Here is a 27685-nt window from a genome sequence, read left to right on the forward strand (position 1 = left end):
CCAACCCGCACCACTGGCACCTGAGTATTCAACTACACATCATCCCGGAAGTGTAGAAGAATCCTGTCCAGTGTCACGTCTTGCAAGATCACATCATCAGGGACCGCAGCTTCCGGCTGAAGATGCATGCTGGTGAGAAACAGAACTTACTCTCCAGGAACTCCATCTGCCTGTCTTCAGAGCTGATGTTAACTGCATTGAAACCTAGGGTGGGTGCTGTGCTGTGCCGGACTGTGTTGGAAGCCAGGAAGTGGAGGACACTGGTCTTTCCTGCTCCATCCAGGCCTAGTACTAGGATCTGCTTGTTTTTCACCTGTGAAATAAGAGATAAACCAGTAAAGCCCTGCCAACCAGGTCTGTGTTTAGCTGGCTCCTAACAGGGTGTGCCTTGCTGTGTTAGGAGCTTATTATAACGGTAGAATTGCTAACTAGTCTAAACCCAAACTATGGCTTCTGTGATGTAATTCCCATGTCCCTTTTCATACACACACACACACACACACACACACACACACACATCTTAGAAAATATATATGTGCTGTGCAGTGTCACAGATCTATGGATCTCAGAACAATTTCCAAACATTTTCTTTTTTTCACACTCTGTGTGTGTGTGTGTGTGTGTGTGTGTGTGTGTGTGTGTGTGTGTGCACGTGAGCGCACACAGGGGCACCTCACCATGCATATGGAGGTCAGAGGTCAACTCTCAAATCTACCTGTCTCTGTTTCTGAGGATGAAAGATAAGTCTCACCACATCTGGTTCCAAAGGAGAGCTTAAATAGCACTAGAACCTCTAGTCTATCTCTTTTGTCTGTTGAATTTTTGGTTTTCCTGAGTCTCACTTTTTAGCCTAGAGTGGCCTTAATTCTCTCTAATCCTGGCACTGAAACCACTCTCATTTATTTAAAAAAAAAAATCTGTGTTAAAGAAAGATGCTTTAAGGTATGACCTAATAAGGATTGATATAGATAGAAAGCAGGGTCTGTGAAGGCCTCAGATTTTAAAGACAGTATATATTTGGGTTTTCTTTTCTTCTCTTTTCTTTTCTTTTCTTTTTTTTTTTCGGAGCTGGGGACCGAACCCAGGGCCTTGCGCTTGCTAGGCAAGCGCTCTACCACTGAGCTAAATCCCCAACCCCTTGGGTTTTGTTCTTAGAAAAATTGTTTATGCAGTGTAATCTGGTGCACTGGCCTGAATCTTTCGGGGTGGGGGTGGGGGCACAAACAGGCCAGAGGCTGATGCTGGGTTTTATGTGGATGTTGGGGGTTCAAATCCAGGTCCTGTGTGTGAACAGCTGCACTTCACCAGCTGAAGAATTGGTGTTTTCATGAGTATTTCATACCCTGCCCTTGCCTCCTTTCACATTCTAAGTGTTATAGTGCTGTTCTGAGAATACACTAAGGTAAGGAATGGGCCACCGAAAATAAGTAATGGAAGCACCAAGAAGTGACTGCGGGGTATGGACTATGTCGCCTACAACGTCCAGTCTGTGGGCCTACCCAGGTCACCCTATCATACTTCCTAAATTCTAAGATCACCCCCCAAAAGCTGAAATGAGGGTATATTTTATACTAGTTGGTCATCGTTTGATGGGCAGCAGTTTTTCTCAGTGACACCTAAAATAACAGCTTCCGAAGTCATAGGAAATACTGTACTGAAGACTGTCCCCTCCTCCTAACCCCCAGGCCCAGCTTCCCTAGGAATTCAACACTCGTGGCTTACATTTGGCTTATATTTTAAATTCACAACTCAGACTTTGGGCTGACGTGGTGTAGCTCAGTGGTAGCACTCGTTGCTTAAGTTCTGGGTTCTAATGCCAGCACTAAGAGTCAAGCCAAACCAAACCACAGGGTCCTTCACATCTATCCTCTCAAGAAAGCTCTAAACACTCAACTGGGAGTTTAGAAAGAACATCTAATTTATTCTCCCCTAGGAGGGCTTGAACCCAGCCCACACTACCAGCAACTATGCAGTTTCTCACACTAGGGGAAATGGCAGAGGCAGGCACATAAGAAAGGCAAAAGCACAAGCTCAAGGCCCTGGGTTTGGTCCCCAGCTCCGAAAAAAAGAAAAAAAAAAAAAACAAGAAAAAACAAAACAAAAACCAACAACAACAAAGAAGGGCAAAAGGAGAAGCCTGGCCTCCTGGAAAACCACCCTGGAAGGTACTCAAATCTAATTCTGAACAACACTGTTCTTTGTCAATAGTCATTTCCCCCATCATCTGTGCTTCTGTGGAGTCTGTATTTTACAAGGGATCAAGTCCCGGTAATAATTCAAACTGTTGAGAACCAGGAAGCGGCTCTGAGGCAAGGAACCAGCCAAAGTTCTGAACTAAACAGAGCCTGGAGTTCTGAGACTAATTAATAAGCCTGCCACCCTCCCTTCTGGTGTTCAGAAAGCCAGGCGGACCCTAACTACTACAGCGCCCATGGAAAAGAACCACGGAGCTCTCAAAACATCATGTATTCATCGTGCATGCATTCAAGAACCCTATCTCTTTCTACAAAGAATAAATTCACCGTAAGTTCGAGGAGGAGGGTTCAATTTTGGGTTCAGCATTGTTTACGTGGCCCGCACGCTGGGGTAAGCGCTGCGGGACAGAGACAGGGGCAGTCTCTGTGTTCCATCAGGACCAATTAAGATCCCCACCCCACCCCCTGTTCTCTGGACCATAGACAATGAGAGGTAGGACCCGGGGACATAGGAGGGATGAAGTTGGGGACAGGAGGGGTTTGTTCGAACCTTGGCACATCCCCTCATCCATAGACAGAAGCCCTCGGACAAGACCCGGTTCTCTGCGGACAAGATCCGGTTCTCTGCGGTCAAGACCCGGTTCTCTGCTGACAAGACCCGGTTCTCTGCTGACAAGACCCGGTTCTCTGCGTAGTTCGGCGACGACGTAACAGAGCTAGCGGGCCTGGATGCCCACAGTGGCCTCGGAAGCGAGAGTCCCGGTCCCAGGTCTCTTACCGGCGGCGGGTACAGGGTTTTAATGAAGGTGCTGCTGTTCTCCTTGACCTGTTCTGTGACCTGTTCCTTCTCTTTCTCCGTCCCTTGCTCCTTCTTGGCTTCCAACCCTGACCCATTCTCCTTGCCTTCCACGTCATTTTCCTTTTTCTCTTCCTCCTCCCTTTTCCCGTTCTCCTTGGTTTTCAGGTCCACACTCTGTATTTTCTCCTCTTCTTTCTCTTCCCCGTCCTCCTCAGTTTCCGGGCCCACACTCTGTCTTTTCTCCTCTTCCTTCTCTTCCCCGTCCTCCTCAGTTTCCGGGCCCACACTCTGTCTTTTCTCCTCCTCCTTCCCTTTCCCGTTCTCCTTGGTTTTCAGATCCACGCTCTTCTTCTCTTCCTCCTTCCCTTTCCCGTTCTCCTTGGTTTTCAGATCCACGCTCTTCTTCTCTTCCTCCTTCCCTTTCCCGTTCTCCTTGGTTTTCAGATCCACGCTCTTCTTCTCTTCCTCCTTCCCTTTCCCATTCTCCTTGGTTTTCAGATCCACACTCTTCTTCTTCTCTTCCTCCTTCCCTTTCCCAAACACCCTGGTTTTCAGATCCATGCTCTTCTTCTTCTCTTCCTCCTTCCCTTTCCCGTTCTCCTTGGTTTTCAGATCCATGCTCTTCTTCTTCTCTTCCTCCTTCCCTTTCCCGAACACCCTGGTTTTCAGATCCATGCTCTTCTTCTTCTCTTCCTCCTTCCCTTTCCCGTTCTCCTTGGTTTTCAGATCCACGCTCTTCTTTTTCTCTTCCTCCTTCCCTTTCCCGTTCTCCTTGGTTTTTGGGTCCACACTCTGTCTTTTCTCTTCCTCCTTCCCTTTCCCGTTCTCCTTGGTTTTCGGGTCCACACTCTGTCTTTTCTCTTCCTCCTTCCCTTTCCCGTTCTCCTTGGTTTTCGGGTCCACACTCTGTTTTTTCTCTTCCTCCTTCCCTTTCCCGTTCTCCTTGGTTTTCGGGTCCACACTCTGTCTTTTCTCTTCCTCCTTCCCTTTCCCGTTCTCCTTGGTTTTCAGATCCACGCTCTTCTTTTTCTCTTCCTCCTTCCCTTTCCCGTTCTCCTTGGTTTTCGGGTCCACACTCTGTCTTTTCTCTTCCTCCTTCCCTTTCCCATTCTCCTTGGTTTTCAGATCCATGCTCTTCTTCTCTTCCTCCTTCCCTTTCCCGTTCTCCTTGGTTTTCGGGTCCACACTCTTCTTTTTCTCTTCTTCTTTCACGTTTTCCTTGGATTTCACATCGACATCCTTCCTTTTCTCCTCTTCCTTCCCATTGTCTTTTCCACTCTCCTTGGTTTTCACATCGGCACTCTTTCTTTTCTCCTCTTCTTTCTCTTTCCCTTGGTCTATTTTCGGGCCTACATCCTTCCCGTTATCTTCTCCCTTCCCTACTTCTTTCTTCTTGTTTTTCACCTCTACAGACTTTTTCTCCTCTTCCTTCCCTTTCTCTTTCCCCTTCTCTTTGCTTTTTACTTCCAAGTCCTTCCTTTTTTCCTTCTCTACCTTTATCGCTGTTTCCCTAGAGCTCAGAGAAAACCTTTGACTCTCTTTCTTAGCCTTCCCCCTCTCTATCCCCGTCGCCATCTTTCCCTTTCTATCCCCCGCGCGCCCGCGCGCCGGAGCCGCGGCCCTGGATCCTGCCAGGTATGGCCCTGGTGTGGGGCTCAAGGTGGAGACGTAGGTCCACAAGGCGTAGGCCACACCCGCGGTCACCACAGCGCGCCAGTGAGCGCAGCGGGCGGTCTGGCATTTTTGCGTTAGCGCGTCTGCCTAGGGCACACAAGTTCGTTGAACTTAAGACCCTCAGGAAGGATCAAGCCCAGTCTAGGGGAGCCTGGTGACCTTCAACAGAGAACTGGAAAATCAGACGAGGCCTGTGTTGCTGGAGGTCCTCAGGCACCTCTTGCTCCAGAAGAAACTCCTAAAGAATTTCAGCTACCTGGAGACTTCAACCCCCAATTCGCTCAAGTAGTCACACCTCTAACTTAAGAATGCCTAGGGCACCAGAGTCCCTAGAAGATTCCCCACCTTTCCTCAGCTTACAACCATCACCCCAGAATGCAATTTATAATCCCCCTGTCCCAATTCCACATGAATCCCACTGGGAGCCACAAAAGGGGCTGCTATTCAAGACTGTCAGCTAAGGACAGATTGCAGGTCCTGACAGCTAATCAGGACAGATACCAAAAACAAAACAAACCCATAACAAAGCAAACAAAAACAAAAAACAAATCGAGCCAAAGTCTAGTCACCCTTCTTGGTCTGTATGTGGTAACTTCAGAGAGGTGACATGTTTCTTTAACTAGCTGAGGAACTGACTCAGGATATCTCAATTTAACAAGGTTAGTGTTTAGGAAAGGGGGTAGTATGTCAGTGATAAAGGCCCTAGGCTCCTACTCAGTAAGGAGAAATTACGTACATTAGGATGTGGTTGCCCCATGCCTGTATCTTAGTGCTGGGGAGTCGAGAAAATACAGAATTTAAACTCAGACTGAAGTTATGGTTGAGTTCAATACCAGGCTAGCATGTTGAGACCCCTTTCTTTTCCCACCATAGGGAAAAATACAGTTTGTACATGAAATCGACTTTTTCAATATTCTACATAAGCTGGTAAGGAGTGATGGCCAAGTTCCAGAAGGCTTGCGCAATGGGACAGTGTTTAAGGTTAGTTATCTTGAGTTGTCTTGTAAATATTAGGTTCAATGCCTTACAAATGCACAGACCAATAGTCTGTTTTTTTCCTAAGATTTATTTTGTTTATGGGTGTTTTGCCTGCAGTGTTAAATATGTGTATCACACCTGTGCTGCCAGAGGGGCCAGCCAAAGAGCTGTGAGAGTCCCTAGAACTAGAGCCACGGACAGGGGAGCTGCCATGTTGGTGCTGAGAACTGAACTCAGGGCCTCTGGAGTGCAGCGAATGCTTTAACTGCTCAGCGATCTCTCCAGCCTCTGAATTTTGATTTGTTAAAACTGAGTTCTCCCAATCCACTAGATTTATAGTTTTGCTAGAAGGAGCAGGAGACCATTTTAGATATTCATCTTAAAGGAAGTTCTTAGACATATTAACAAGAAGTCCTTCATAAAATGCCAATACCCGAAACATCTTTATTCACACTCACCGCTAGTTTATTTTAATATTTATTTTAAAATGTGACACAGAGAATGAGGTTCTCCACATAGTTTTTTATTAACGCGCGCACACACACACACACACACACACACACACACACACACACACACACACACACAGAGAACTGGTTAAAGACTTCTCCCCAAATAGCTACTAGAGTGTTAATACAGATGAAGTTTAGATAAATAACTTATTTGAAATGAGGTTTCTGTGGCTTAGCAATGACAGTATTAAATGCTAGCAATGCTAACTAAGAGGACTATGTATGTATTTCGCCATGATGTCTTAGAACAAAATTCTCAAGGTTTAGTACACCAAGATTCTGTCGGTCCGCTTAAGCAAAGGAGGTGCAATCCTAAACACTAGTCCTGTAGCAGGTACTCAGTCCTCTGGAGAGCAGTGTAATCCTCCTTAGACGCCACTGCACATACTGACTATGGCAAACAGAAAAGCAACCCCCATTTCTAATTCCATGGAGCAGGAGAGCCTTACAAAAACCCACTGAAGACGTTTCAATAGATAATGCTCCGCACAGCAGCACGTTTATTAACAAGAACAGAGTAACTGACCACAGGAAATATAGGTGTGAAACGAATGATACCTCAGGTGGCATAAATGAGTCCTAAGCATGGGGAGGCACCCGTGTGTGTCTCACGACTGCTGAGTGTGACAGTGGCCTGCTAGCAATGAAAGACGGGAGCAGCATTCAGGCCACAGAATGACTGCAGACCACGGCACTTTGAAAAAGGTAATGATGGTCATGTCCCATAACCAGAAAGGGGAGCCATCTGATTATTAACAGGGCCAAATGCTCCTGTGAATGTCAATACCGCCTGACATTGTTTCCTCTTACGATAAAGAAGCCGACTTTTATGTTCTTGATAGTAGCCATTAAGTGTTCTGATTGAGAAGCCCGAACCCATTTGCCCTCGGAACCCTGGGTCTAAGAGTCAACTACTTGGAACACTGATACAGTTTCTGAGGTCTTCAGTGGAACTAAATCAGCATGTTAACATAATCCGAAAATGAAAACGACAAAGGTACAAAGGAGTCAGATGTGCACAAATATACACACACATGTGAAAGTGTCCCCGTTCCAGTATCACAGGACAGAATTTATGGTTAAGATTATTTTAGACGGTGAGTCTGGCCACTTGGTTCCTCAGATCCTTTTTCATCCATGATAGCTCTAAACACATACTTGGAATGCTCAGAAGATTCCAGGTTTAGCCTTGTAAGACATAATTTAAGGTGCGACTTGATAGGAGCATGTATTTTCCCACTAGAGAATTTAAACCCCGGGAGCCCTGGAAAGCCTGTCTTTGTCTTGTGCTGCCATCTGCAGGCCTCTCCCTGGAAAGCTATTTGGTACACAGGCCGAGTTTGACTAGGCAGTCTGAGGAGGGTGCTGCTTTCCCATCTCAAGTGTAAGAAATCATTTCAGGACTATGGGGATGGAGGAGGGAGCTCTGTGCTTCTTGCTGTGTCACCTTTATTATGTCCCTAATGTCGCTGACACTGGGTTAAGAACAGCCTGTGACAAGTGTACTGCCATCACCAACCACTTTTCCCTCCTTTCTTCTTCTTCTGTTGCTGCTTCTTTTTCGTTGCTGGGGCCCCTGCGGGTTTCTGGTGTCTTGGGGGTACAATGTTACTTGTAGAGGAGGCCATCGTTGCCGCACTGCCAGGTCTTGGGGAGGTGGGTGGGCTGCTCACAGTTTTACTGGCGTCCCTGAGAGCATCAAACCAGAAAGGATTTTAGTCATCTCAAAAAATACAGGAAAGGTGTGGGCAGCACGTGCACGGATGCCACCTCCACGCCTGACAACCTCCCACCTGTCTCAAGGATGGATGTACCAAACCCCTGTCCATGGCGCTCTGGAATATTTTAAAACCATTTTATAGTTAAAGAAAATGTAATATAAGCTACATGCCAAATGTTTTAAGTTTAGAAAATCAGTTTTAAGTGACTTATAATTCCATATAGAAATAATTCACATTTAAATTAAATTAAATGTACATTTAAATGAGACATTATCTTTAGTTTCTAAACTAAATACAATTACTTGTCAGGCTGTTTCATGGCTTGTCTGACTAGCAATTAAACCCAGGGCAAGAGTTCCTTTGCTGGGTCATTCCCATAGCGTCTACAATACTTTTTAACACTATAATCACATAGTTTTAGTGCTTGCAATAAAATCTGTGCTTGCTTCCTTTCACATGCTGCAATCCTTGTCCAGGAAGGAGGACTGTTTCTCACACAGCACATCAGGGAGGTGTCACTGAGTCAGCCTCCAGATGAACTGCATGCTGAGACCACAACTTACAGCTCAGAGGAGGCTCCTGCGGTCGCTCCCTGTGTTCCTTTTCCGATCTGGTCCTTCTTTTTGCCCTTCTTTCTTCCTCGGTAGTAAGAGCGCTCTCGCATTGGTAGCCATCTTTCTGGATCTGGGGTAACTTTTGGGTCATAATTCTTAGGCAGTTTTCCTGGAAACAATTGATAAATGAGAAATACACCTAGAATAGCTTCAAAATTGACCAAATAGTGTGTTTATGCCTTGGATTACATAACACAACAACTGAAACTGGGAGGTGTGGCCTTACTGGAGGAGGTGTGGCCTTGTTAGAGAAGTGTGTCACTGTGGGGGTGGAGCTTTGAGGTCATTCATATATATATATACTCTTGGCTCCTCTAGCACCATGTCTGCCTGCATGATGCCATGTTTTCCACCATGATGATAATGGACTAATCCTTTGAACCTGTAAACCAGCCCTAATTAAATGTTGTCCTTTATAACAGTTGCCTTGGTCATGGTGTCTTTTTACAGTGAAACCCTAATTGACAGCAGCACTCTGAATTTACACTAACACCATAAGAGAACAGCATTTACAGTCCAGATAGTTCTATTAGGAATAAACTATTTTTATTGTTGAAAGGAGAATCTAAAGCCAGGCAAGGTGATGTACACTTGTGGTTTGAGCATTTGGGAGGCTGATGCAGGAGGATTGCCTTGAGTTTGAGGTCAGCCTGGGCTATCTCAACACAGAAATCAAGCATGCAGTCTTTTTCCTTCAAAGTCTTACCTTTCTTTTTCTTCTTCTTCTTCTTCAAATCTCCCTGTCTAAAAAGAAATTGAGAATCCTTTATCATTATTGAGATAATATACATTAGGTATAATATAAAACTTTTTACTATATTTTATCTATTCTTTGAAAAGAGCTATCATGCCTAAATTACCAAAGTATCCTGCAAGTACTGAGCAGTGTGTGTGAATGTGTGTGTGTGTGTGTGTGTATATATATATATATATATATATATTTTTTTTTTTTTTTTAAAGTATCTAAAAGCACCAGAGGTCTACTAAAGTCATTTACACAAACAGAAGCCATCATGCCTCAGTAAGTCACTGTTTGGATGATATTGAAAACTAAGAAGCTCTTTGCTAGAGAACATACACAGGTAATCTTTGAGGACACAGATCAAGTTACTTTGGTCATGTTCCTAGAAGGGAGAAGGGTGGATGGGGGAAGGGACACTCCTTACTTATTTGGTACTTCTTTTCTCACTATGGAGCCCCAACTGGCCTGGAACTCACTAAGTAGATCAGGCTGGCCTTGACCCACAAAGGCCCCTGCCTCTGCCTCCCAATGGCTGGGATTATTGGCATGCTGGGATTATTGGCATGCTGGGATTATTGGCATGCTGGGATTATTGGCATGCTGGGATTATTGGCATGCTGGGATTATTGGCATGCTGGGATTATAGGCATGCTGGGATTAAAGGCATGCTGGGATTATAGGCATGCTGGGATTATAGGCACGCTGGGATTATAGGCACACTGGGATTATAGGCACACTGGGATTATAGGCATGCTGGTTTCCTTTTCCCTTAAAACATGCCTCATGTAGCCAAGGCTGGCCTTTGATCCTCCTCTCTGTCTCCCACATATTCAAATAGTTTAGTTATTTAGCACTCTGAAAGCTATGGTAAGACAACATTTCTATGTTATGTATCACATCTGATACAGCTGAGAACTATTAATCACTGAATTAAGGCTGAAGATGGCAAAAGTTTATTCTACAAGAATGAAGCACCGTGTCTTTCTCTCTCATCCAGACTGACAGCATTCTTCCAACCGTTCTACGTTCCCAGCAAATCCTACATGAAACCTTCACTCAATTACTGTCTAAATGTATTTTTTTCTGCATAATCCCCCGCTTTGGTCAATATCTAGGACAAACATAGCTTCAAAATACACTGAACTTTTGCTATTTAAGAGTATAAAGAACATAATATTATCTAATGAGGTTAATGTGCAAGCCGTTTGAAGCCCCAGAGTCAGGAGAGACGGCTCCCGCCTGGCTCAGTGGGTTAAGGTGCCTGACGCAAAGCCTGATGACCTGAGCTCCAACTGTAGCATGTACACAGTACAAAGAGCTGACTCTACCTCCCCACATCACTGTGTGACCTCCACACAAGTACAGCAGCATAGGCGTTCCCCCTCCACTAAATAAATAATGTAAAAAAGAAAGGACAGCTAGGCATGGCGGTACATGCCTTTACTCCTAGCACACAGAAGAAAAAGGAAGTAGTATCTCTGGGTTCAAGGCCTGCCTGGTCTACATGGCAATTTCTAGGCTATCCGGGGCAGCATGAGGCCTTGTTTCAAGAAAAAAAAAAAGTCAGAGTCCAGGTGGGAAGGACCATAATAAGGCCCATCTGTAAGAGGGACAGGAGACACTGGACACTTCTAATGATGTGTGAGCATACAGGCATAAACACAGACGGACACATAAAGTATCTAAAAAAAGGTCAATAATCATGATGATTAAGAAAAATATGAATATTTAGAAGAAAACTGCATTTTCAGAAGCCATTCATTTATGTTAGAGAATATATTAAATATTTAAATAGATGGTACTTTAAGGACTTACTTGAAACTTAGCCTTAATTTCTTTTCTTTTGGTATTCTCCAAAAGCTTAAACTTTGGACTATGGAACACTGTAGCATCTGAGGCTTCTTTTAAAACGGTATTTTAAGGAGATGAAAGTTATAAAAGAAATGCTTGGTCTTTTCCATGCTGTTCATCCTCAACCAAAACAGAAATCTTAAACATTTAACCCTTAAAACATGAAGGTCTCCAGTATTTCAGATGTCAGTGTGTGAGAACAAGGAAGGAGCCAGAATTTGACTTCCTGTGCGATAGAAGAGCTGACTAACTTTTCCTCCAAACCAGCAAAATAAACCATGTGAACTCTGGTTCAGAATGACTGAAGGATGTACTGAATGTGCATTAGTAACTTAGGCAGATGAAGATGATTCGGCCACCCAATTCTACATTGTTTTTCTGACTTTCTTTTTTTTTTTTTTTTGGCTCTTTTTTTCGGAGCTGGGGACCGAACCCAGGGCCTTACGCTTCCTAGGCAAGCGCTCTACCACTGAGCTAAATCCCCAGCCCCGACTTTCTCTTTTTAAGCTGGGCAGAGACATTCATCTTTAATCCTAGCATTCAAGAGAGAGGGGGGTGGGGTGGGGTGTGTGTGTTGTACACCACATATATCTGTGAGTGCCTTTGGAATCTAAAGAGGGTGTCAGATCCCAAGACAGAGCTGGAGTTTAGAGGTGGTTGTGAGCAGCCCACCATGGGTACTCAGAGCCAAATTCAGGTCCCACTATAGAGACACACTATAATTAGCCACTGAGCCATCTCTCTAGCCCTTAATTCCATACTTTGTATAAAGAGAAATGAAATTACTTACAATTTTTTGTGTGTATATATAAATAGGGAGAAAAGATTGGCAAAGATATACTGACGGTATGAGGCTTGTTCTGTGTGACAGGACAGGACAGGACATGGATGAGTAGGAGAAGGTGGAAACAGCTAAAGTCCACTCACATAGTTTTTATCAAGAGGTATTCTGGGAGATGTCCCAGTCTGGAAACTGTGTATTGCAAAAACACAAGGACCTGAGTCCAGAGCCTTAGCAGGCACATAATAAAAGGTTTGGCTCAGTGGCAAACTTCTCTATACACCCATATGCTGGGGAGGCAAGAGGATCCCCAGGACTAGCCAAACTACGTAGGAGAACCAATTTCAGAAAATGTGGGAAGTGACTCGTATCACCCTCTGGCCTCTGTACACATATAAAAAATGTGCCTGAATATATGCACATTAAGGTAGAAGTTTTTATTCCTTATGAAATTTTTGGTTTTCTCGTCCCACAGTCTCCTGTAGCTCAAGATGGAGAAACTGGCTCAGGCTAAGGAAATGGACCACTTGATCCTCCTGGTATTCCAATTTATGCGATGCTAGGGACTGAACTCAGGGCCTCCTGCATGTGAGGCAGGTACTCTACCAACTGAGCTCCATGCCAACCCCATCAAGTTCTCTCACATAATTTCAAATCAATCTTAGAAATGTTTTACAGACTTTGAATTAGAAAAACATTACCCTTGTTCCTTTGGTTGATTATCTCCAGTAACTTTTCCACCCTTCTTCCGAATGTACGTAGCACCAGGAGAATTCTCAAGAGCCTCAACATCTACCTTTAGAGACATACTATCCGATGAGGGCAGGTGTTTACTAAGACTGGAGTAAGACAGGGTTCAGGAACACAACACACATTTGTATCTATCAGTACATCTTTGCTAACAGAAAAGTACTCTCTTTTCTGGATGGCCTTTGCAACAGCAGAAATACTCTTAAATCTCCTATGAAATAACAAGGCACATCGAATTCACAGTATATATTCTGAAAGGAAAACTAACCATCGATTCCTGAACTCAGTGATGTAGTTCCAGGCATTTCCCAACTCTCACCTATATAGACTGGCTCAGTGCAAAGGCTCTGAGGAGTAGTTTCTTAGCATCCTATATACAACTCAGTTCAGGGAGCATGGCCTGACTTGGGTAGCACTTAGGTCCCAACATGATCAACCAGGATATTTAATTTTCTTCTTCTTTTCCTTCGAGTCTAGGTTAGTCTTGAACTCACTATACAGCCAAGGATGGCCTAATCATCCTGCTCCCGCCTCCCAAATGCTCCTAGGATTGCAGAACATGCTACCATGCCCATCTGTGGGTCTTCCCAGCATTGTTTGCGACGAACATGACCCCTCCCCCACTTCATTACTGTCTTTCAATCATACCAATACAGCATTCTAAATTTTGCTTTCACTGGGTGGAAGCAAGTCTGTAAGTTGAAATTTCTGCTTGAAATCCAAGTATTAGCAGAGCTCCGGTGCTCCAGAGAGCTAGACTATGGAGGATACGCCTTTGCTTTCTCTGGATCCACAAGTGAGTAAGCAGAGATAAGCTGGGCTAGCGTGTGAATATCTTTTGAATTTTGTCTAAAAGAAGAAATAAAAAAGTTAATAAACAGTTTATAAAATCACCACTAACAATAACAAAGAAATCACCCCACCATAGGAACAAGGTACAGGTTCCACACCACTTTCCAGAACTTACTTCCACAGCTGCTCTAGGTCACTAACTGCCTCCTTCTTCCGTCCATATTTGAGCTTGAAGTTTGCGGCCTCTCTTATCAAGGACAAATGAGCAGGGGACTTGGGCTACAGGTTCAACAAAACAAAATAAAATAGCGAAGTTTTAAGGTAACTATGCCACGAAAGCCTACTTATTAAAGGCCCTTTAAAGTGGACGTGCTCCCTAAATTCTTCACCTTAGCGCATAAAAGAAGAAGTAACTATCAGTTTACAGGACTGGACACAACCTTGGTCACCTACGCAGTAAACAAGCTGGAAATGTAGGGCCAGCAGTGCCCTTGCCTGGGAAGCCTAATCTCCTCTATCTCTAGCGGCAGCAGGAAACCCCCAACCAAACAACACAACATTTTCCTAAAATCAAACCTTAATCCTCAAACATTAACTCAACACTGTAATCTCCAAAACACTGATGCCATCCCTCCCACTGCTAACAGTTAATAACTGTGTACACATAACATGTATGTATGTATGTGTGCGTGTATGTATGTGTGTATGTGTGTGTGTGCATGCATGCATGCATGCATGCATGTGTGTGTGCATGTATGCATGTATGTATGTGTGCATGTATGTGTATGTGTGTATATATAAAGCTGATACTACCCATGCAGAGACTGATACTGGAGAAAATGAAGATGCTTCTATTACATAAGACATGATACTCATCCCATACTGTGCTCTTCTAATAACTAGCCACCCACAGGCGCTTACCAATAATTACTATATCATGATGTCTTGAGTGTATGTATGCATGCACATACACATATACTGGAAAGAGCTTCGAAAAATACAAATGGGCTGTTTTGTTTCACCTGGCAGCTATTCCTTATGTATAACAATTTTATTTGAACCTGGCATACTTTATAAAAACTAATTTGATAGTCTAGTAGCCTCCATTTTTTAAAGTGACTCAGAATATTTTAGTTCTCTGAAATTTTGGTCCAGTAGAACATTTTATTATTGACAGAGAAAGCAAGCCCTTGTAATACTCTGCTCCACTCCTTTACCTGATGGCTTTGATACCACTGGATAGCCTGTGTGAAGACTTCAATGGCACTATCAATGTCTTCCTCATGGCTGTACATGGTCACCAACGCGGATACCTACACCGCAAAGTTCACATGAACAAGGTCAATGAACAAGACTCTTCCTTCACTCTCAGAACATAGTTTAAAAAATAAAAAACCTGCAGTTTTTTTAAAAATTTATTTATGGGTACATTGTTGCTGTCTTAAGAAGAGGGCACTGGATCCCCATGGCAGGTGGTTGTGAGCCACCATGAGGTTGCTGGGAATTGAACTCAGGACCTCTGGAAGAGCAGTCAGTGCTCTTAACCTCTGAGCCATCATCTATCCAGTACCCTCAGAATGCAGATTTTAAAAATTAAAAATACTAAAGAATGCATATAGCTGAATGGGATCTCTGTCAGTCCTTAACACCCCGTAAACTTTATTCCTTTTAGAGAACATAATTCTGAGAAATAGTTAGAAAAAAAGTCTTTTCCAAATACAAATGCATTTATCTATAACGCAGACCTTCTAATAAAGCAGTGTCAGTTTGATAAGAGAGAACATGAGAAAAAGCATTTACTATATTTATATAAAGTCTTGCTGGGCAGTCGAGAGAGTCATGGGGAAGTTTCCAGCACAGCTGAATCATGAAGAGACACGTGTGGTCTAAGCTGCAAAAAGCTTACCCATTAAATTTGTGGGGCAGCAAGGAAAGCCACATTGTCTGTGTGTACGAGCATGTACTTGTGTACTTGAAGGAACAGTAAAAGGACAAGAAACAGAAAAAGGCTGCAATTTTAAGAAACTTTGGTATAATTGATGCAGTCTGGCCACAGTGGTCAGAGACAGACAGATATGTGATGGCTATCTCGGATGTCAGCTGGACACACACACAGGAAGCAGGACCCTCAGTGAGGAACTGCTCCTATAGACTGGCCTGGGGCTGACTGATGTGAGCAGACCTAGCCCACTGAGTGGTGCCATCGCTGGGCAAGTGGTCATGGACAACACAAACTGATGGCTGACTATGAGCCTGGAGCGAGCCGGTAAACGTTCCACAGTCTCTGCTTCCACTCTGGCCCCAGGCTTCTGTCAAGAATTTCTTGGTTTACTGTAACCTGTAAGCCAAATGAATGAACTCTTGCCTCCCACGGTAGTTTTGACCAGTATTTTATCATAGCAACAGTACATTAATTAGGTCAAGTAATCAGTATCAGCCTCTGCAGTTACTAGGAAGATAATAAAGGAGTGCTTGCGTCTCTATGGCAAGACGTTCAGATGAGATGGATAACTTTTTTTTTTTTGAAATGGATAAATTCTTTAAGTAGCAAAGGCTATATTTTTCAGTCATATAATGGCATCATCATCATCATCGTAATAATAATACAATGCCAGCCCAAGCCTTAAACTATGAATGGAGAGAGAGCACTGTGGAGATGGCACCCGTGTCCAGCTGTGAACAAGCTGTGCTAGAGGAAAGAAACATGAGGAAGACAGTTCTTGTTCCCTTCCTACCGAATCAGTGAGCTCTGGAAAGACTTTCACAGCTATAGAGCTGCCAAGTTCTGAGCTATAGAAACCTGGCCTTTGAGTCAGGGTCTCTCTCTGCTCCCTGGCTGGCCTTAAACTGCAAGAGACCCTCCTGCCTCTCTGCCTCCATGTGCCACCATGCCTGGCTTAAACCTGCAGTATTTGAATAAAGAGCTAAATTTATTGACTACAACCTTTAAGTTGTTTTAATAAAAATAACAAAACCCCCAAACAATAACAATGACATAAGCAATCTAGCAAAAAAAAAAAAAAATAGTTCCACAGTTGCAGCTCTGCGAGGAGGCTGACTTTTATGGGGAATGTGGAGCCTAAATGAGCTGTAACTCATTTGACCAGCAGAGCACAGAATGAAACGTATCCCAGACAGAGAGAGAGCTGTTACTATCCTAAGGGCCAGTTTAGGATGAGCACAGATGGGAGAGCACAGGGCGAGAGCGCAGACACGTCAACACAGCTTACCATGCCTGGCTTATGCTTTAACTCCTCTATGCTTCTCAGTATTAGGCACGCTTTGGAAATATTACCTAAGGAGATTAAGAAGAAAATCAGCACCTTCAGTGACTAAAGCATACTGTGGAAAGAAATACAAGAAAACTTACTTCCTACCACTTTTCCTTGGGAAAGAGATCTGTTATATTTTGCAGTATCTTTTACGACAGAAGGTCTGGGAGCTCTGGATAGTGTACCCACTGCTCATTTCTTAAGAGCTTATCTATAAAAAATATCCCTTTTGTTGTTCTTCTTTTGTGTGCTGTGTAGTGCACATGAGGTATGTATGTGTCTGTGCATGAGCATGGAGAAGATGTGGGTGTCTTCCTCTTAGCCCCACCTCCTTACTGCGGAGAGTCGGTTCTCCCACTGAAACAGCCTTGCTGTTTTGGCTAAGCTGCATAGTTAGCAACCTCCTAGACTCTGCCTGTCTCTAAGGGAGGAGTTCCAGGCACGTAGAGCTATGGCCAGTGTTTTATGAGTGTCAGGGATTCAAATTCAGCTCCTCATGGAACACGGCAGGACCTCTTGAGTGACATTTCTTCTTTTTCAGATGGCAACCTGAAGGACGCAGGAGCCCCTCCCAAAAGGCCTTGACATGTGTTACTACAGACTGAGCAACTGGAAACTGGTGGTAGAACTTTACGCTCACTGAAAACCTGAAAAACCCAAAGCCCTCACCTTTAATTCCTAACCCCGTTTCACTAAGGAGTCCCTCCCAACCCCCGCTTTTCTTTTTTATAGTTTTTCCTAAATGCCAACTGTCCTTCAGATGAAATTTTTGTCTAAGACACTATGGCTAGCTACAAGTTTCTGGACCATTTGCTCCTCCCAACCGAGAACCAGAGCCATCTGATCTCTGTAACATCAAGGTCCACCCATCTGCTCTGTCCTATAGGCACATGAACTAAATGCATCTACTAGGGCAGGGAAACTGAAACTCAAGACTTTGTTTCTGAAACAGATCTAAGTAGCCCCGATTAGCTCTGAACTCACAATCCTCCTGCCTCAGTCTTCAGAGAGCAGAGATTATAATCATGTGCTCTCTGCCTAGCTGTAAATTTCATTTAATTTTGGTCAGTTTATAATTCAAATAGATACATGAAGATAGCAGCTAGCGCACTAGATAACCAAGCTTAATTTTAAAATATGTAGTTTTCCATTGTCCATCAAATCAGATCTCACAGTTTCTGTACATAGTAAAGTATAAAAAAGGAAATCTGCAAACTAAGACATAGTGCAAAGTCCAAGCCAAAGGAACTCCTTTCTTACTTTGTACAGTCTTAGGGACAGGCGTCTCTACAGGAGACATCCTAGGAAAGGTAGGGCGGTGCTTTGCCACAAATGAATCTCATGCTTATGTGACGTTAAGGCTTGAGAGTCATTCTAACAACATAGGGCCAACTTCCCTTCAACCTGTTCAAGATCACAGTCTAGTATGTTTGAAACAACAGTTAAACTTCACCACTGAACAAAGAAAGTCAAATATTAATACCTTGGGAAATTTTCAATTGAGCCATGGTAAGCTTGATTTCAGCTGCATTTTCTGGATGTTGATCAGAAAATTCCTAAAATATTTTTTAGTTGTGGGTTAAAAACACAAATTTGATTTATATAACTATACAACATTATAATTATGACAGCTGTATAAGATTTTAAAGTCCAGCTTAAAGTATTAAACTTCGGTTTCAGGTCAAAATCGCCCCTCCCACCCCCCAGGACAAGGTTTCTCTGTGCAGCCCTGGCTGGCCTGAAACCCAAGAGATCCACCTGCCTCTGGTTCCTCAGTGCTAGGATTAAAGGCATGCGCCACCTGAGAGACACTTTATTCAACACAATGCTTTACAGAAAGGTCTATAAGTAGGTACAATGATATCACGCTCCCAGACAGTCACTGACAGGGAAATACTCAAGATGCTCCAGACTCTTGCTTTAAAAACACGCTCACCTACTGCCTTCTCACCAGGGTCACTGGTAGGCAGCGTTCCCGCAGGATGATCCTAATTGTATCCTGTTCATTTTCCCAACTATCTAAACTCATGAAGCACATCATACAATAAGACATGGATCTTCCAAACCACGCCAGCCCCTCTCTGACTGATGGTGTGGACTAGGGCCCACTGAGGCATTAATGTATCACTGAAATGGGGGGACATAGCTTGTTGTTGCAAGCCTACAGCTCTATCCCCTGATTCATACTGAATAGATCACCAAATGGAAAAAGTACTCCTCAGAGCGCCCACAAGTTAACACAACATATACAAAAGTTCTAACTTAAAGCCAGCTCGCGTGACACTGGAACTTGGTGCATTACCTACTCGTCTGTGGACTGTTACAGCATAGTGCACCAGCAACGAAACAGCTCCAACTACCTGACACCTCACTAAGCATTCACGTGTAACGACCTTACCTGAAGCAGCTCTATTGCCTTTGTATGCTGCTTTTCACGACAGAGCTGGGCAGCTTGGATCAGCACAGGCAGGAGATGCTCAGGACTCTGGGACTGCAAGCTAGAAGCTATTTTTCGGCACTGTTCTGCCTAAAAGATGCCCCATCTTTATTAATAAGTGTATTAATAAAATTAAACATTAAATAATCCAAAATAAAAGGATGGGGCAATCATCTTGTAGAACAGTAGGTGAAAAAATGCAGGGTTATGCGAATACGTTTATAGCATCCATTTCATATTTTATTATTTTTAAGTTATAGATTGATAATACACTGTATTTAAGAGAGTTCTAAAAGCAGTAAGCAAAAGGCAAGCTAAATGATCATCTGAATACCTAAATTCCAGGTAACTGCAGTTCAGAATTTCTTCCTTAAAGCAATACAACAAATAGAAAAGCCACAGAAATATACTTCTTGCTGAAGTGAAACATCAAGAAACCTGGACTAAATAAGAAATCTGCTTCTCACCTGTGCACTAAAATCTTGTACTCTATTGTATGAATTCAGAATCTACCTAGGATACAGATAAACAATTGAATCCCTTGGGGCTGGAGAGATGGCTCAGCAGTTAAGAGCACTGGTTGCTCTTCCAGAGGTCCTGAGTTCTAGGAGACCTAACAGTAGGCACACATGTGGTGTCCAGACATATATGCAAACACAAAACATAAAGTAAAAACAAAAAACAACCAACCTCTTAACAGTTACAATTTGTGATACATCAAGTGAAATAAAAGTTGGATCTTAGCTCTGAATAGAATCTTTAATGGTTCTATTTTAATTCAGGAAGATTAGTAAGGAAAATAATGAAAGGGTTGGATATGTAGTCTAGAGTATGAACAAGGCCAAGGTCAATCAGCATAAACAGGAAAATAAGAGGAGAAAACATCCTCTCTTACAGCTGTAACACTCTAAAAGCGACTGATGCCATATGCTTAGAAAAGTGTTAATACTAAAGAAGGAAATAAGACAAAACACAGAGAGATCATAAAGCACCCACTGTGCTCATGTCAGCAGGGACCAGACTCACCTGGTTTGTATACATGGCAAGCAAAGCCTTGTTGAACTCTATGGCTTGAAGCTGTCTCTTGGAGAGCTTAAACTCTACTCCTTCTGCATTGGTTAATTTCACTTTCTTCTTGGAGTCAAAGACATTTTGGTCCTGACAAAGAAAAGTCCACCCACCATTAGCAGAAATTTCTACTTTCACTTTGGTGACTCTCCTTTCTTCTTTATTTCACATATTCACAGCAAGAAAGCTTGGGTACACTCACTGATCATGGCGCCTATACTAACAAGACATACACAACACACATTTGCCTGGGGCTTGGGGCGGACCCCCAAACAAAACCTCTGCAATTCGGAGCTCCTGGGACACATCTCCCAGTCAGGTCATAGCTATGAAAAGGCTGATGTGAGTTCTTTAGAGGGAAGAACAAGAGTTTTGTTTTATCTTCCCATTTTTGGTTCTCAGACAGGGTTTCCCCCGTCTTGGCTGCTGAAGTGCTGCGATTACAGGAGTGAATAGGTTACAGGAGTGAACCGGCAGGTCTATTTGCTTAGTGGTTTTTGAGGATTAAATCAGGACACCACCAACTCTAGTCACTTAAGGCTACAAAAAGTGTCCTGGCAGTTTCTACAAACCACGCTGTTTAGAGTTAGATAAATAGTGAAGAAGGTAACAATCCTGCTTGAACCGTGGCTAAGTAACTCACTATTTTTCCGAAACACCCCCCCCCCCCACCCCGACCCACTTTTAGCAGACAACACGAATATAGCACAGTCACTTTTTCCCTTCCCTAAGATCTCTTTTCTCAACTAGGCAGAAACATGAAGAATCAATTTCTAAAACTTCTTGCAGAGCAACCAGTGTGTATTTTGCACTCTGAAGGCTCTGAGTTCAACCCCCAGTATAAGGGGGTTGAGGGAAAAAACAAAATTATCAAGTAGCATGCATTTCTTAATAAAGCAAGACAACTAAGCCATAAAGCATTCTGAAGGCAAATAGTTCACTTGCAAGCATGTTCTTGAGAGTCTTAGGCCGTTCTAGGTGGCTAAAGATGACCTTGATCCTCCTAGCTCTACCTCCCAAGTGCTGGGATTACAGGTGTGAGCTGCTACTCCTCAAATACCCATGCTTTTGAACCAAGTCTTCTACTTATTTACAGACTAAAGTAAAAACTAACTCCTACTTTAAAAAAAACTCGATGCGGGGCTGGGGATTTAGCTCAGTGGTAGAGCGCTTACCTAGGAAGCGCAAGGCCCTGGGTTCGGTCCCCAGCTCCGGAAAAAAGAACCAAAAAAAAAAAACCTCGATGCTTCAAATCAATTTGAAGCCAGAAACAATGGTATGCGTCCACAGTATCTGACAGACAGGCTCTGTCAGAAGAAACCCTTGAATCCTGAAACTCAGGGGCAGCCTAAGTTGACAGAACAGAATCATGACATAAATAGGCATTTCCTAGTTAGTGCTCATGTATTACTTACTTGTTATAAGTCACTTCTTTACACACGCAATGTGAGACTTTTCTCAAACTCTGTCATGACCTTTTTAAAAAAATTGTATTCTCAAGGTCTTCCATGTTAACATTGTAGGATGATGTCACAGGTGAGGCAGGCACAAGATAGAAGGAGGCCTGTCATTGGACGAGAAGGAAGGATGGGCGGGAGAAAAGTTTGAGGGAAGAGGAGGAGACTGGAACGGAAGGAGACTGGAGAGAGGAAGCCGCCAAGAGAACATAAGAGGCAAATGTTAAGACTCCACGCTGTTCCTTTACAGGTTGTTATGAATGTTCTTAAGGGATGGATGTGCACAGGACTTTGTATGTTTAGGTGGGCAATTATATATCAACTGGACTAGAGGATGATGTGTTGTGTGTTCTTTCATGTGGTGATTTAAATTTAAGAGCGTGTGTAGTGGCTGAAGACACCGGGCCACCACGGAACTGGGATGTGTGTGTCTGGCACGGTGGCAGCCTGCCTTGGGAACTGGATGGGTAGAGAGACTGCTGCCAGGCTCAGAGAGTAGCCATCGGCAGTGTGATATGCAACAGAGCAGAGCGGGTGAGAGGCTTTGCTAATAAATGAGATGAAGATGTCTACCAGATATCTTGGGGCACTATGGTGCCAGATCTAGTGGGGGTAAAAGACCACTTGTTTTTATAATTTTACGACAACATTTAGTGTAATCTTAAATTTGATTTTTTGGTACCTATCCCTTACTCTCAAATCACAAATTTTTCTTTATATGTTAAAAATGGTGTTGTTTAACCTTTTGCCAAATACAGTTGTCAGGAAGTACGAAGACAAGAAATTTAACATATATAATTATTTTGAACGTCAGAAAGAAGTGGGTTGCCCACCACCCTCCTCTAAGGCAGGGTGTCACTATATACTCCAGGCTCAGCTTTCTGAGTTCTGGGAGTATAGGCATGTTCTACTGAGCCTGGCTTTTCAGGATGGAATTTTAATTACAATGATTTAATAATTTTTATTTCTTAAGTATTACCTACTAATAAACAGAGTAAAAAAAAGTAATGTGGAGCCAGGAATGATGGCAGACGCTTTTCATCCTAGCATTCAGTTTTTGGCCGGCCTAGTCTAAATAGTAAATTTCAGGATAACCAAAGAGAGACCCTGTCTCAAAAAAAAAAAGTTTAATGTATAGATTACATTTAGGTGGAGATGTATATTTAATATTTCATAATTCTCCTCCACACAACTGTATATCTGACAAACATTTCAAAACCAAGTACTGCTGCTCCACTCAAATGCTAGCATCGATGTTTAGAAACTGTGCCATGCTACCATCCCACATCTGGAGACCTCTCACGTACAGAGGTACAATAAGTACCAGGGACAACCTTTGGTGTCAAAAAATGGTTATCTGAATCCATGTTCTCATTCTTCCTGGCAATGACCTCATACAAATGGCTTCTTTTAGTCTCCTACATACTGAGCATAAGGAACTGAGTATTTCAAAACTCCACATAGGGCAGGGGAAGATGGCTCAGTTAAAAGAATGCACTGCTTATTCAGAACAGGTGTGTTCAAATCCCAGCATCCACACTGGGTAGCTCACACCATCTATAACTCCAGCTCCAGTATGATCAGACAACTCTGGCTTCCCTGGGCATCTGCACATACAGGCATGGACATGCACATGCACACGCACATGCACACAGGAAACATTGCATGGTACAGCATGAAAAACTGGACATTAGTTGCTTCTCTTGTTTTTAGTAACTTGATTTCAGATCTCAGTGTTTTTCCATCAGACAGTGTTGCACTTGGTAATTAGTGCCATCGTGATTTGATGAGCACAGCACTCTCACATTACAAGTACCTGCAGACACACCTGTAATTTTGACAGAGGGCAGCGGGTGGGACAAACCATAGCACCTACCTAGACCTTGCTCCCCTTAACCCCCAAAAATTCTAGAGTCAGAAACGGAATGTAAGGTACCCATGTACTTATGCATAGAGATTCTAAACTAGAAAGGTAAAATTTTTATTAAACCCAAGGCCTACAACTACAAAGAAGTTTTACTACTTGAACAAACATGGCAGAAACACCAATATAATGAACTAAAAACACTCTCCACATGATTCTGTTACACCTGAATTTCTTTTTGTCATGGAAAAAAAGCCACACTCTAGAACAAGCTGAAATAATTACGTTCTCAGCATAAACCACTATGTAGAAATTCCAGAGAATCCATACCTTATTAATGGTGATGATGTTATTTGCGATTACAGCAAGAAGTGCCACATCTGTTGGCCTGCGAACAAGCAACTGTTAATACCAGAAACTTTGAACAACGGCCGATGAAAGCCTCATCCCCGAAAGGACACTGCACTGAACAACTCACTTCAGTTTTATTATCTGATTGTAAAGCTGCAGAGCCTCCTCGATGCGCCCCTGAAGCTGCATGATGTAAGCCATTTGACCGTGAATGATGGCCAGCTCGGCCTGAGGGTCTTCCTCAGTCCCGTCCTAAGGAGAAAGGGAAACGTAGTATTTTACCAGGTGATTTAGACACTTGAAAAGACACAAGCCTTATGACGCCATGTAACTAACTTCAGGAATCTTCCCTGAGACTCGGTTTTCAGAATTGCTACTGTAGAGAACTTTTACAGGATAATGGAAAGAAGATCCTGAAAGAATATGGTATCATACAAGGTAGTAGTCAGTAACATGTGCTTTTGATAATTTCCCCCCAAAATCCTAAAAAGTTTTCTTGCAAGACGTATTTTTAAAAAATGCTTCTTAGAGGGGCTGGGGATTTAGCTCAGTGGTAGAGCGCTTACCTAGGAAGCACAAGGCCCGGGGTTCGGTCCCCAGCTCCGAAAAAAAAGAACCAAAAAAAAAAAAAAAAAAAAATGCTTCTTAGGACTAGAGAGATGGCTTAGTGTTAAGAGCAAATGCCGCTCTTGGAGAAGCCTGAGTTCAGTTCCCAGGACTCCTCTTGGCAGCTCACACTGGCGTGTAACTGTATTTCCAGGGAATCCAAAGCCCTTTTCTAGACTCTCTGGACATTTGCACTCAAACACAGATACACCCAATATTAACATAATTAAAAGCAAAATATATCTTAAGGGGTGGAGAGATGGCTCAATGGTTAAGGGTACTGTCTGCTCATCCTGATGTCATGAGTCCAGTTCCTAGCACCACACGGTGGCTCACAACCATCTACCATGGGATCTGATGCCCCTTCTGTCATGGAGGAGTACGTGGAAATGAAGTGCTTATATACATAAATAAAATCTTTAAAAAGAATAAAAAGAGCTCCAGTATCACACATAAGAAGGTCACTGCCTGGACTGCACATAAAGCAAGCATCAGTTGGGCTTGCCACAGACCTGCAATCCCAATTACAGGGACACTGAAGCAGGGGAACAAAGGTCAAACCCCACCTGGGCTACAGAGCAAGTTCAACTCCCACACAGGAAACTTTGTGAAACTCCCAACACAAAGGTGGGGTGTGAGGGTCTATGCTGGGAATATAGCTCAATGGTACAATGCTGCCTAGCACACATTAGAGCCCTAGGTTCAATCCCAACACCCTAAACAAACAAGCAAAACACCCAACAATAACAACAAAAAAACAGAGGTAGGTGGCATTCGTAACTGATGCTCCAGATGAAGCTGATGTAACATATACAATGAAGGACTGTCCTCCAATCCTTTCTGAAAGATTGGCTGGTTTACATACATAATGAATACTCTAAGTTAGGAGCTGTATTCTTCATGTATATACATATTCATGTGCATGTGTGTACATGTAGAGGCCAGAGGACAACCTTGAATGCTGTTTCTTGGGTGTCATCTACTTTTACTTTTTAAATTTTTAAAATATTTTTGTGTGTCTGTGGAGTACACACTATGTTTCCACGTTGCTTACAAAGGCCAGAAGAGGATGTCAGATCTCCTAGAACTAGGATCACAGGTGGTCATAAGCCATGTGGCCCTGGAGCTGGAAACTGTACTTGGGTCCTCTGGAAGAGAGGCAAATGCTCCTTAACCTTTGAGCCATCTTTCCATCCCCATCTACTTTCTTATTTGAGACCTGCTTGGAACCCGCAGATCAAGGGAGGCTGCAGGCTCCTGGGATTACCTGTCTCCACCCCTGGAGGGCTGGGATTGTAATGCAAACCATCAAGAATTTATCACGCCCATGAACACAGCAAATCCTCAGCGTACACAGCAAGCACATTACAGGGCAAGCCATATCTCCCCCAGTATGTGCTCTTTTACTAACCTACACTAACCTGGTGAACGGACACTGTCCAGGTGGTCTGAGATGCTTATTCCCAAACACACGATTTCATTTGTGTTTGACAGAAAATGTTAAAATTAAATGTTTATATAAATTTAAATGTAAACATATTTATAGCCAACATTATATAAATATTTAACATTATATTTATTATATAAATAGAAATATTTAACACTTATTTAATGTTATATAAATATAAAATAAATAGCAAAAGAACCACAAATGCAAAAAGATGCTTGTCTTGATGCAAATTATATAGAAAGCACAGAGAGATCTGCTGAAGGCCAGTTCCTAAAGAAAATTAGTATCTGATTACATATGAACCAAATGCATGGTACCATCTATCCCACAGAGTTGAATGAAACCTCTAAACTACTACTAAAGCATGACACTTGGCTTTATCGAATACTTACTGAATCTTCTGAAAATGAACGGCGACAAAGATCTACAGGAGGAAAACAGTTTTAAAGTTAGCATCATTGAGTAGTTCCTATTCTTTTCAGTTCCAAAAGGCAAAAGCTAATTCCCGAGCAGATTTCAGCCTGTCAACTGACATCTGTCCTTGGGCCTAGGGTCTTTTTTTAAATCTGTAGTTTTAGATGTGTTTTGCCTGCATTTGTGTCCCTGTAAGCTACCTAGTGGGTGATAGGAACCAAACCTGGGTCCTGTTAGAGCGGCCAATGCTCTTAATGGCTGAGCCATCTCTTTAGGCCCACCACGGTTTTTTATGTGAGGACCAGACTGGGAATGAACTCATTCAAGACAAGCACTACTGACCACACTATTTCCCCCCAGCTCCCACGACCAATCTTTTAACAACACAGAAACTCATGCTGTTTAAAAGTTCTTTTTCTTCTCAATATCCCTTCAATTGATCTTTTTGTTTGTTTGTCTTTCCAGATAGGATTTCTCCAGGAGACCCTGACTGTCCTGAAACTCTGTAGACTTGCCTGGCCTCGAACTCACAGAGATCTGCCTGCCACTGCCTCCCAAATGCTGGGGTTGAAGGTGTGTGCCATCACCACCCCTTCAGTTGATCATATTTGTGAATCTAACCTAAATATTTCTAATATAATTTTTAATATTTTAAAATTCTAGAAATGGAATTCTTGGATAAGACAGTGCACCATGTATGTGCCTGGTGCCCATGGAGGCCAGAAGAAGGTATCAGATCCCCTGGAACTGGAGTGATGGTTGTGAGCCAAACTTTATAATCTGTTCCACATCACCCACACCTGCTCCTTCCTCTTTCCTGTTTTCTATTTTGGGGCTGGAGGTTGAACTCCAGCCTCTCATTCTCCTAACTATCCCTTCAGTGATCTTCTGGCTTGCTTGTCGAGACAGGATTTCTCCAGGAGACTCTGCTGTCCTGAAACAGTCTCTGTAGACCTAGCATGCTGTTTTTATACCAAAGTCTTCAAAATATATATAGAAATATGTGTAGAGACATATTAAATGGGCTAAAATGTCCTAGAGTGGTACTACAGGTATAGATAGTTTATACATACGCATGTTCACAAGAGTAATACGTATTATTTAAGTAGAAACAATAGAATAACAACTAATATTTATGGAATTATTTTCTTTAAAAATTTTTAAAATTTAAATTATCGGTCTTATTCTGTGTATGTATGTGCTCATGTGCACATGTGCATGTCACGTGAAAGCAAGAGGACAACCTGTCAGGTTTAGTGGCAAGTGCCCATCTCAATGAGTCATGTCACTGGTCCAGAAATGATTTTTTTTACAAACGGTCTTGTCACAGTTGGTTATTTTACATTTAGTATTCATA

At 42.9% G+C, this 27685-nt stretch overlaps 2 protein-coding genes and 1 long non-coding RNA gene across 11 annotated transcripts in view; 1 reads left to right on the forward strand and 2 right to left on the reverse strand.

Moving 5' to 3' along the window:
* Arl9 (ADP-ribosylation factor like GTPase 9) overlaps positions 1-4704 on the reverse strand; it is a 9194-nt gene extending 4490 nt beyond the window's left edge. For 3 of the 5 annotated variants that reach the window (XM_017599099.3, XM_039091682.2, XM_039091681.2), the window contains exons 1-2: positions 2746-4704; positions 151-313 (exon numbers count right to left, since the gene is read on the reverse strand). In XM_017599099.3, the coding sequence (XP_017454588.1) occupies positions 151-313; positions 2746-4569 (1987 nt within the window). In that variant the 5' untranslated portion in view covers positions 4570-4704. Of the gene's footprint in view, positions 1-20; positions 314-2745 lie in introns of all 5 variants that reach the window. The other 2 variants (XR_010057349.1, NM_212459.2) reach the window with 2 other exon arrangements.
* LOC120096735 (uncharacterized) lies at positions 1437-17745 on the forward strand. 4 transcript variants are annotated; one of them, XR_010057692.1, is made up of 3 exons: positions 1437-3001; positions 5542-5649; positions 17223-17745. It is a non-coding gene; the product is annotated as an uncharacterized LOC120096735 (long non-coding RNA). The 4 variants fall into 4 exon arrangements; XR_005493572.2 differs by lacking the exon at positions 17223-17745 and adding an exon at positions 9454-11578 and having other exon boundaries at positions 1438-3001; XR_005493571.2 differs by lacking the exon at positions 17223-17745 and adding an exon at positions 8356-8914 and having other exon boundaries at positions 1452-2964.
* The window catches only part of Srp72 (signal recognition particle 72), a 27555-nt gene continuing 5959 nt past the window's right edge, over positions 6090-27685 (reverse strand). The window contains exons 6-19 of one of the 2 annotated variants that reach the window (NM_001170601.1): positions 26307-26338; positions 23986-24110; positions 23838-23895; positions 20145-20276; positions 19080-19208; positions 18165-18237; positions 16640-16704; positions 14627-14722; positions 13585-13688; positions 13389-13466; positions 12569-12706; positions 9200-9237; positions 8443-8602; positions 6111-7847 (exon numbers count right to left, since the gene is read on the reverse strand). In NM_001170601.1, coding sequence (NP_001164072.1) covers positions 7670-7847; positions 8443-8602; positions 9200-9237; positions 12569-12706; positions 13389-13466; positions 13585-13688; positions 14627-14722; positions 16640-16704; positions 18165-18237; positions 19080-19208; positions 20145-20276; positions 23838-23895; positions 23986-24110; positions 26307-26338 — 1406 coding nt within the window. In that variant the 3' untranslated portion in view covers positions 6111-7669. Of the gene's footprint in view, positions 7848-8442; positions 8603-9199; positions 9238-12568; positions 12707-13388; positions 13467-13584; positions 13689-14626; positions 14723-16639; positions 16705-18164; positions 18238-19079; positions 19209-20144; positions 20277-23837; positions 23896-23985; positions 24111-26306; positions 26339-27685 lie in introns of both variants that reach the window. The other variant, XM_039092285.2, reaches the window with a different exon arrangement.

Source organism: Rattus norvegicus, chromosome 14, assembly GCF_036323735.1.
Source record: "Rattus norvegicus strain BN/NHsdMcwi chromosome 14, GRCr8, whole genome shotgun sequence".
NCBI classification, from domain to species: domain Eukaryota; kingdom Metazoa; phylum Chordata; class Mammalia; order Rodentia; family Muridae; genus Rattus; species Rattus norvegicus.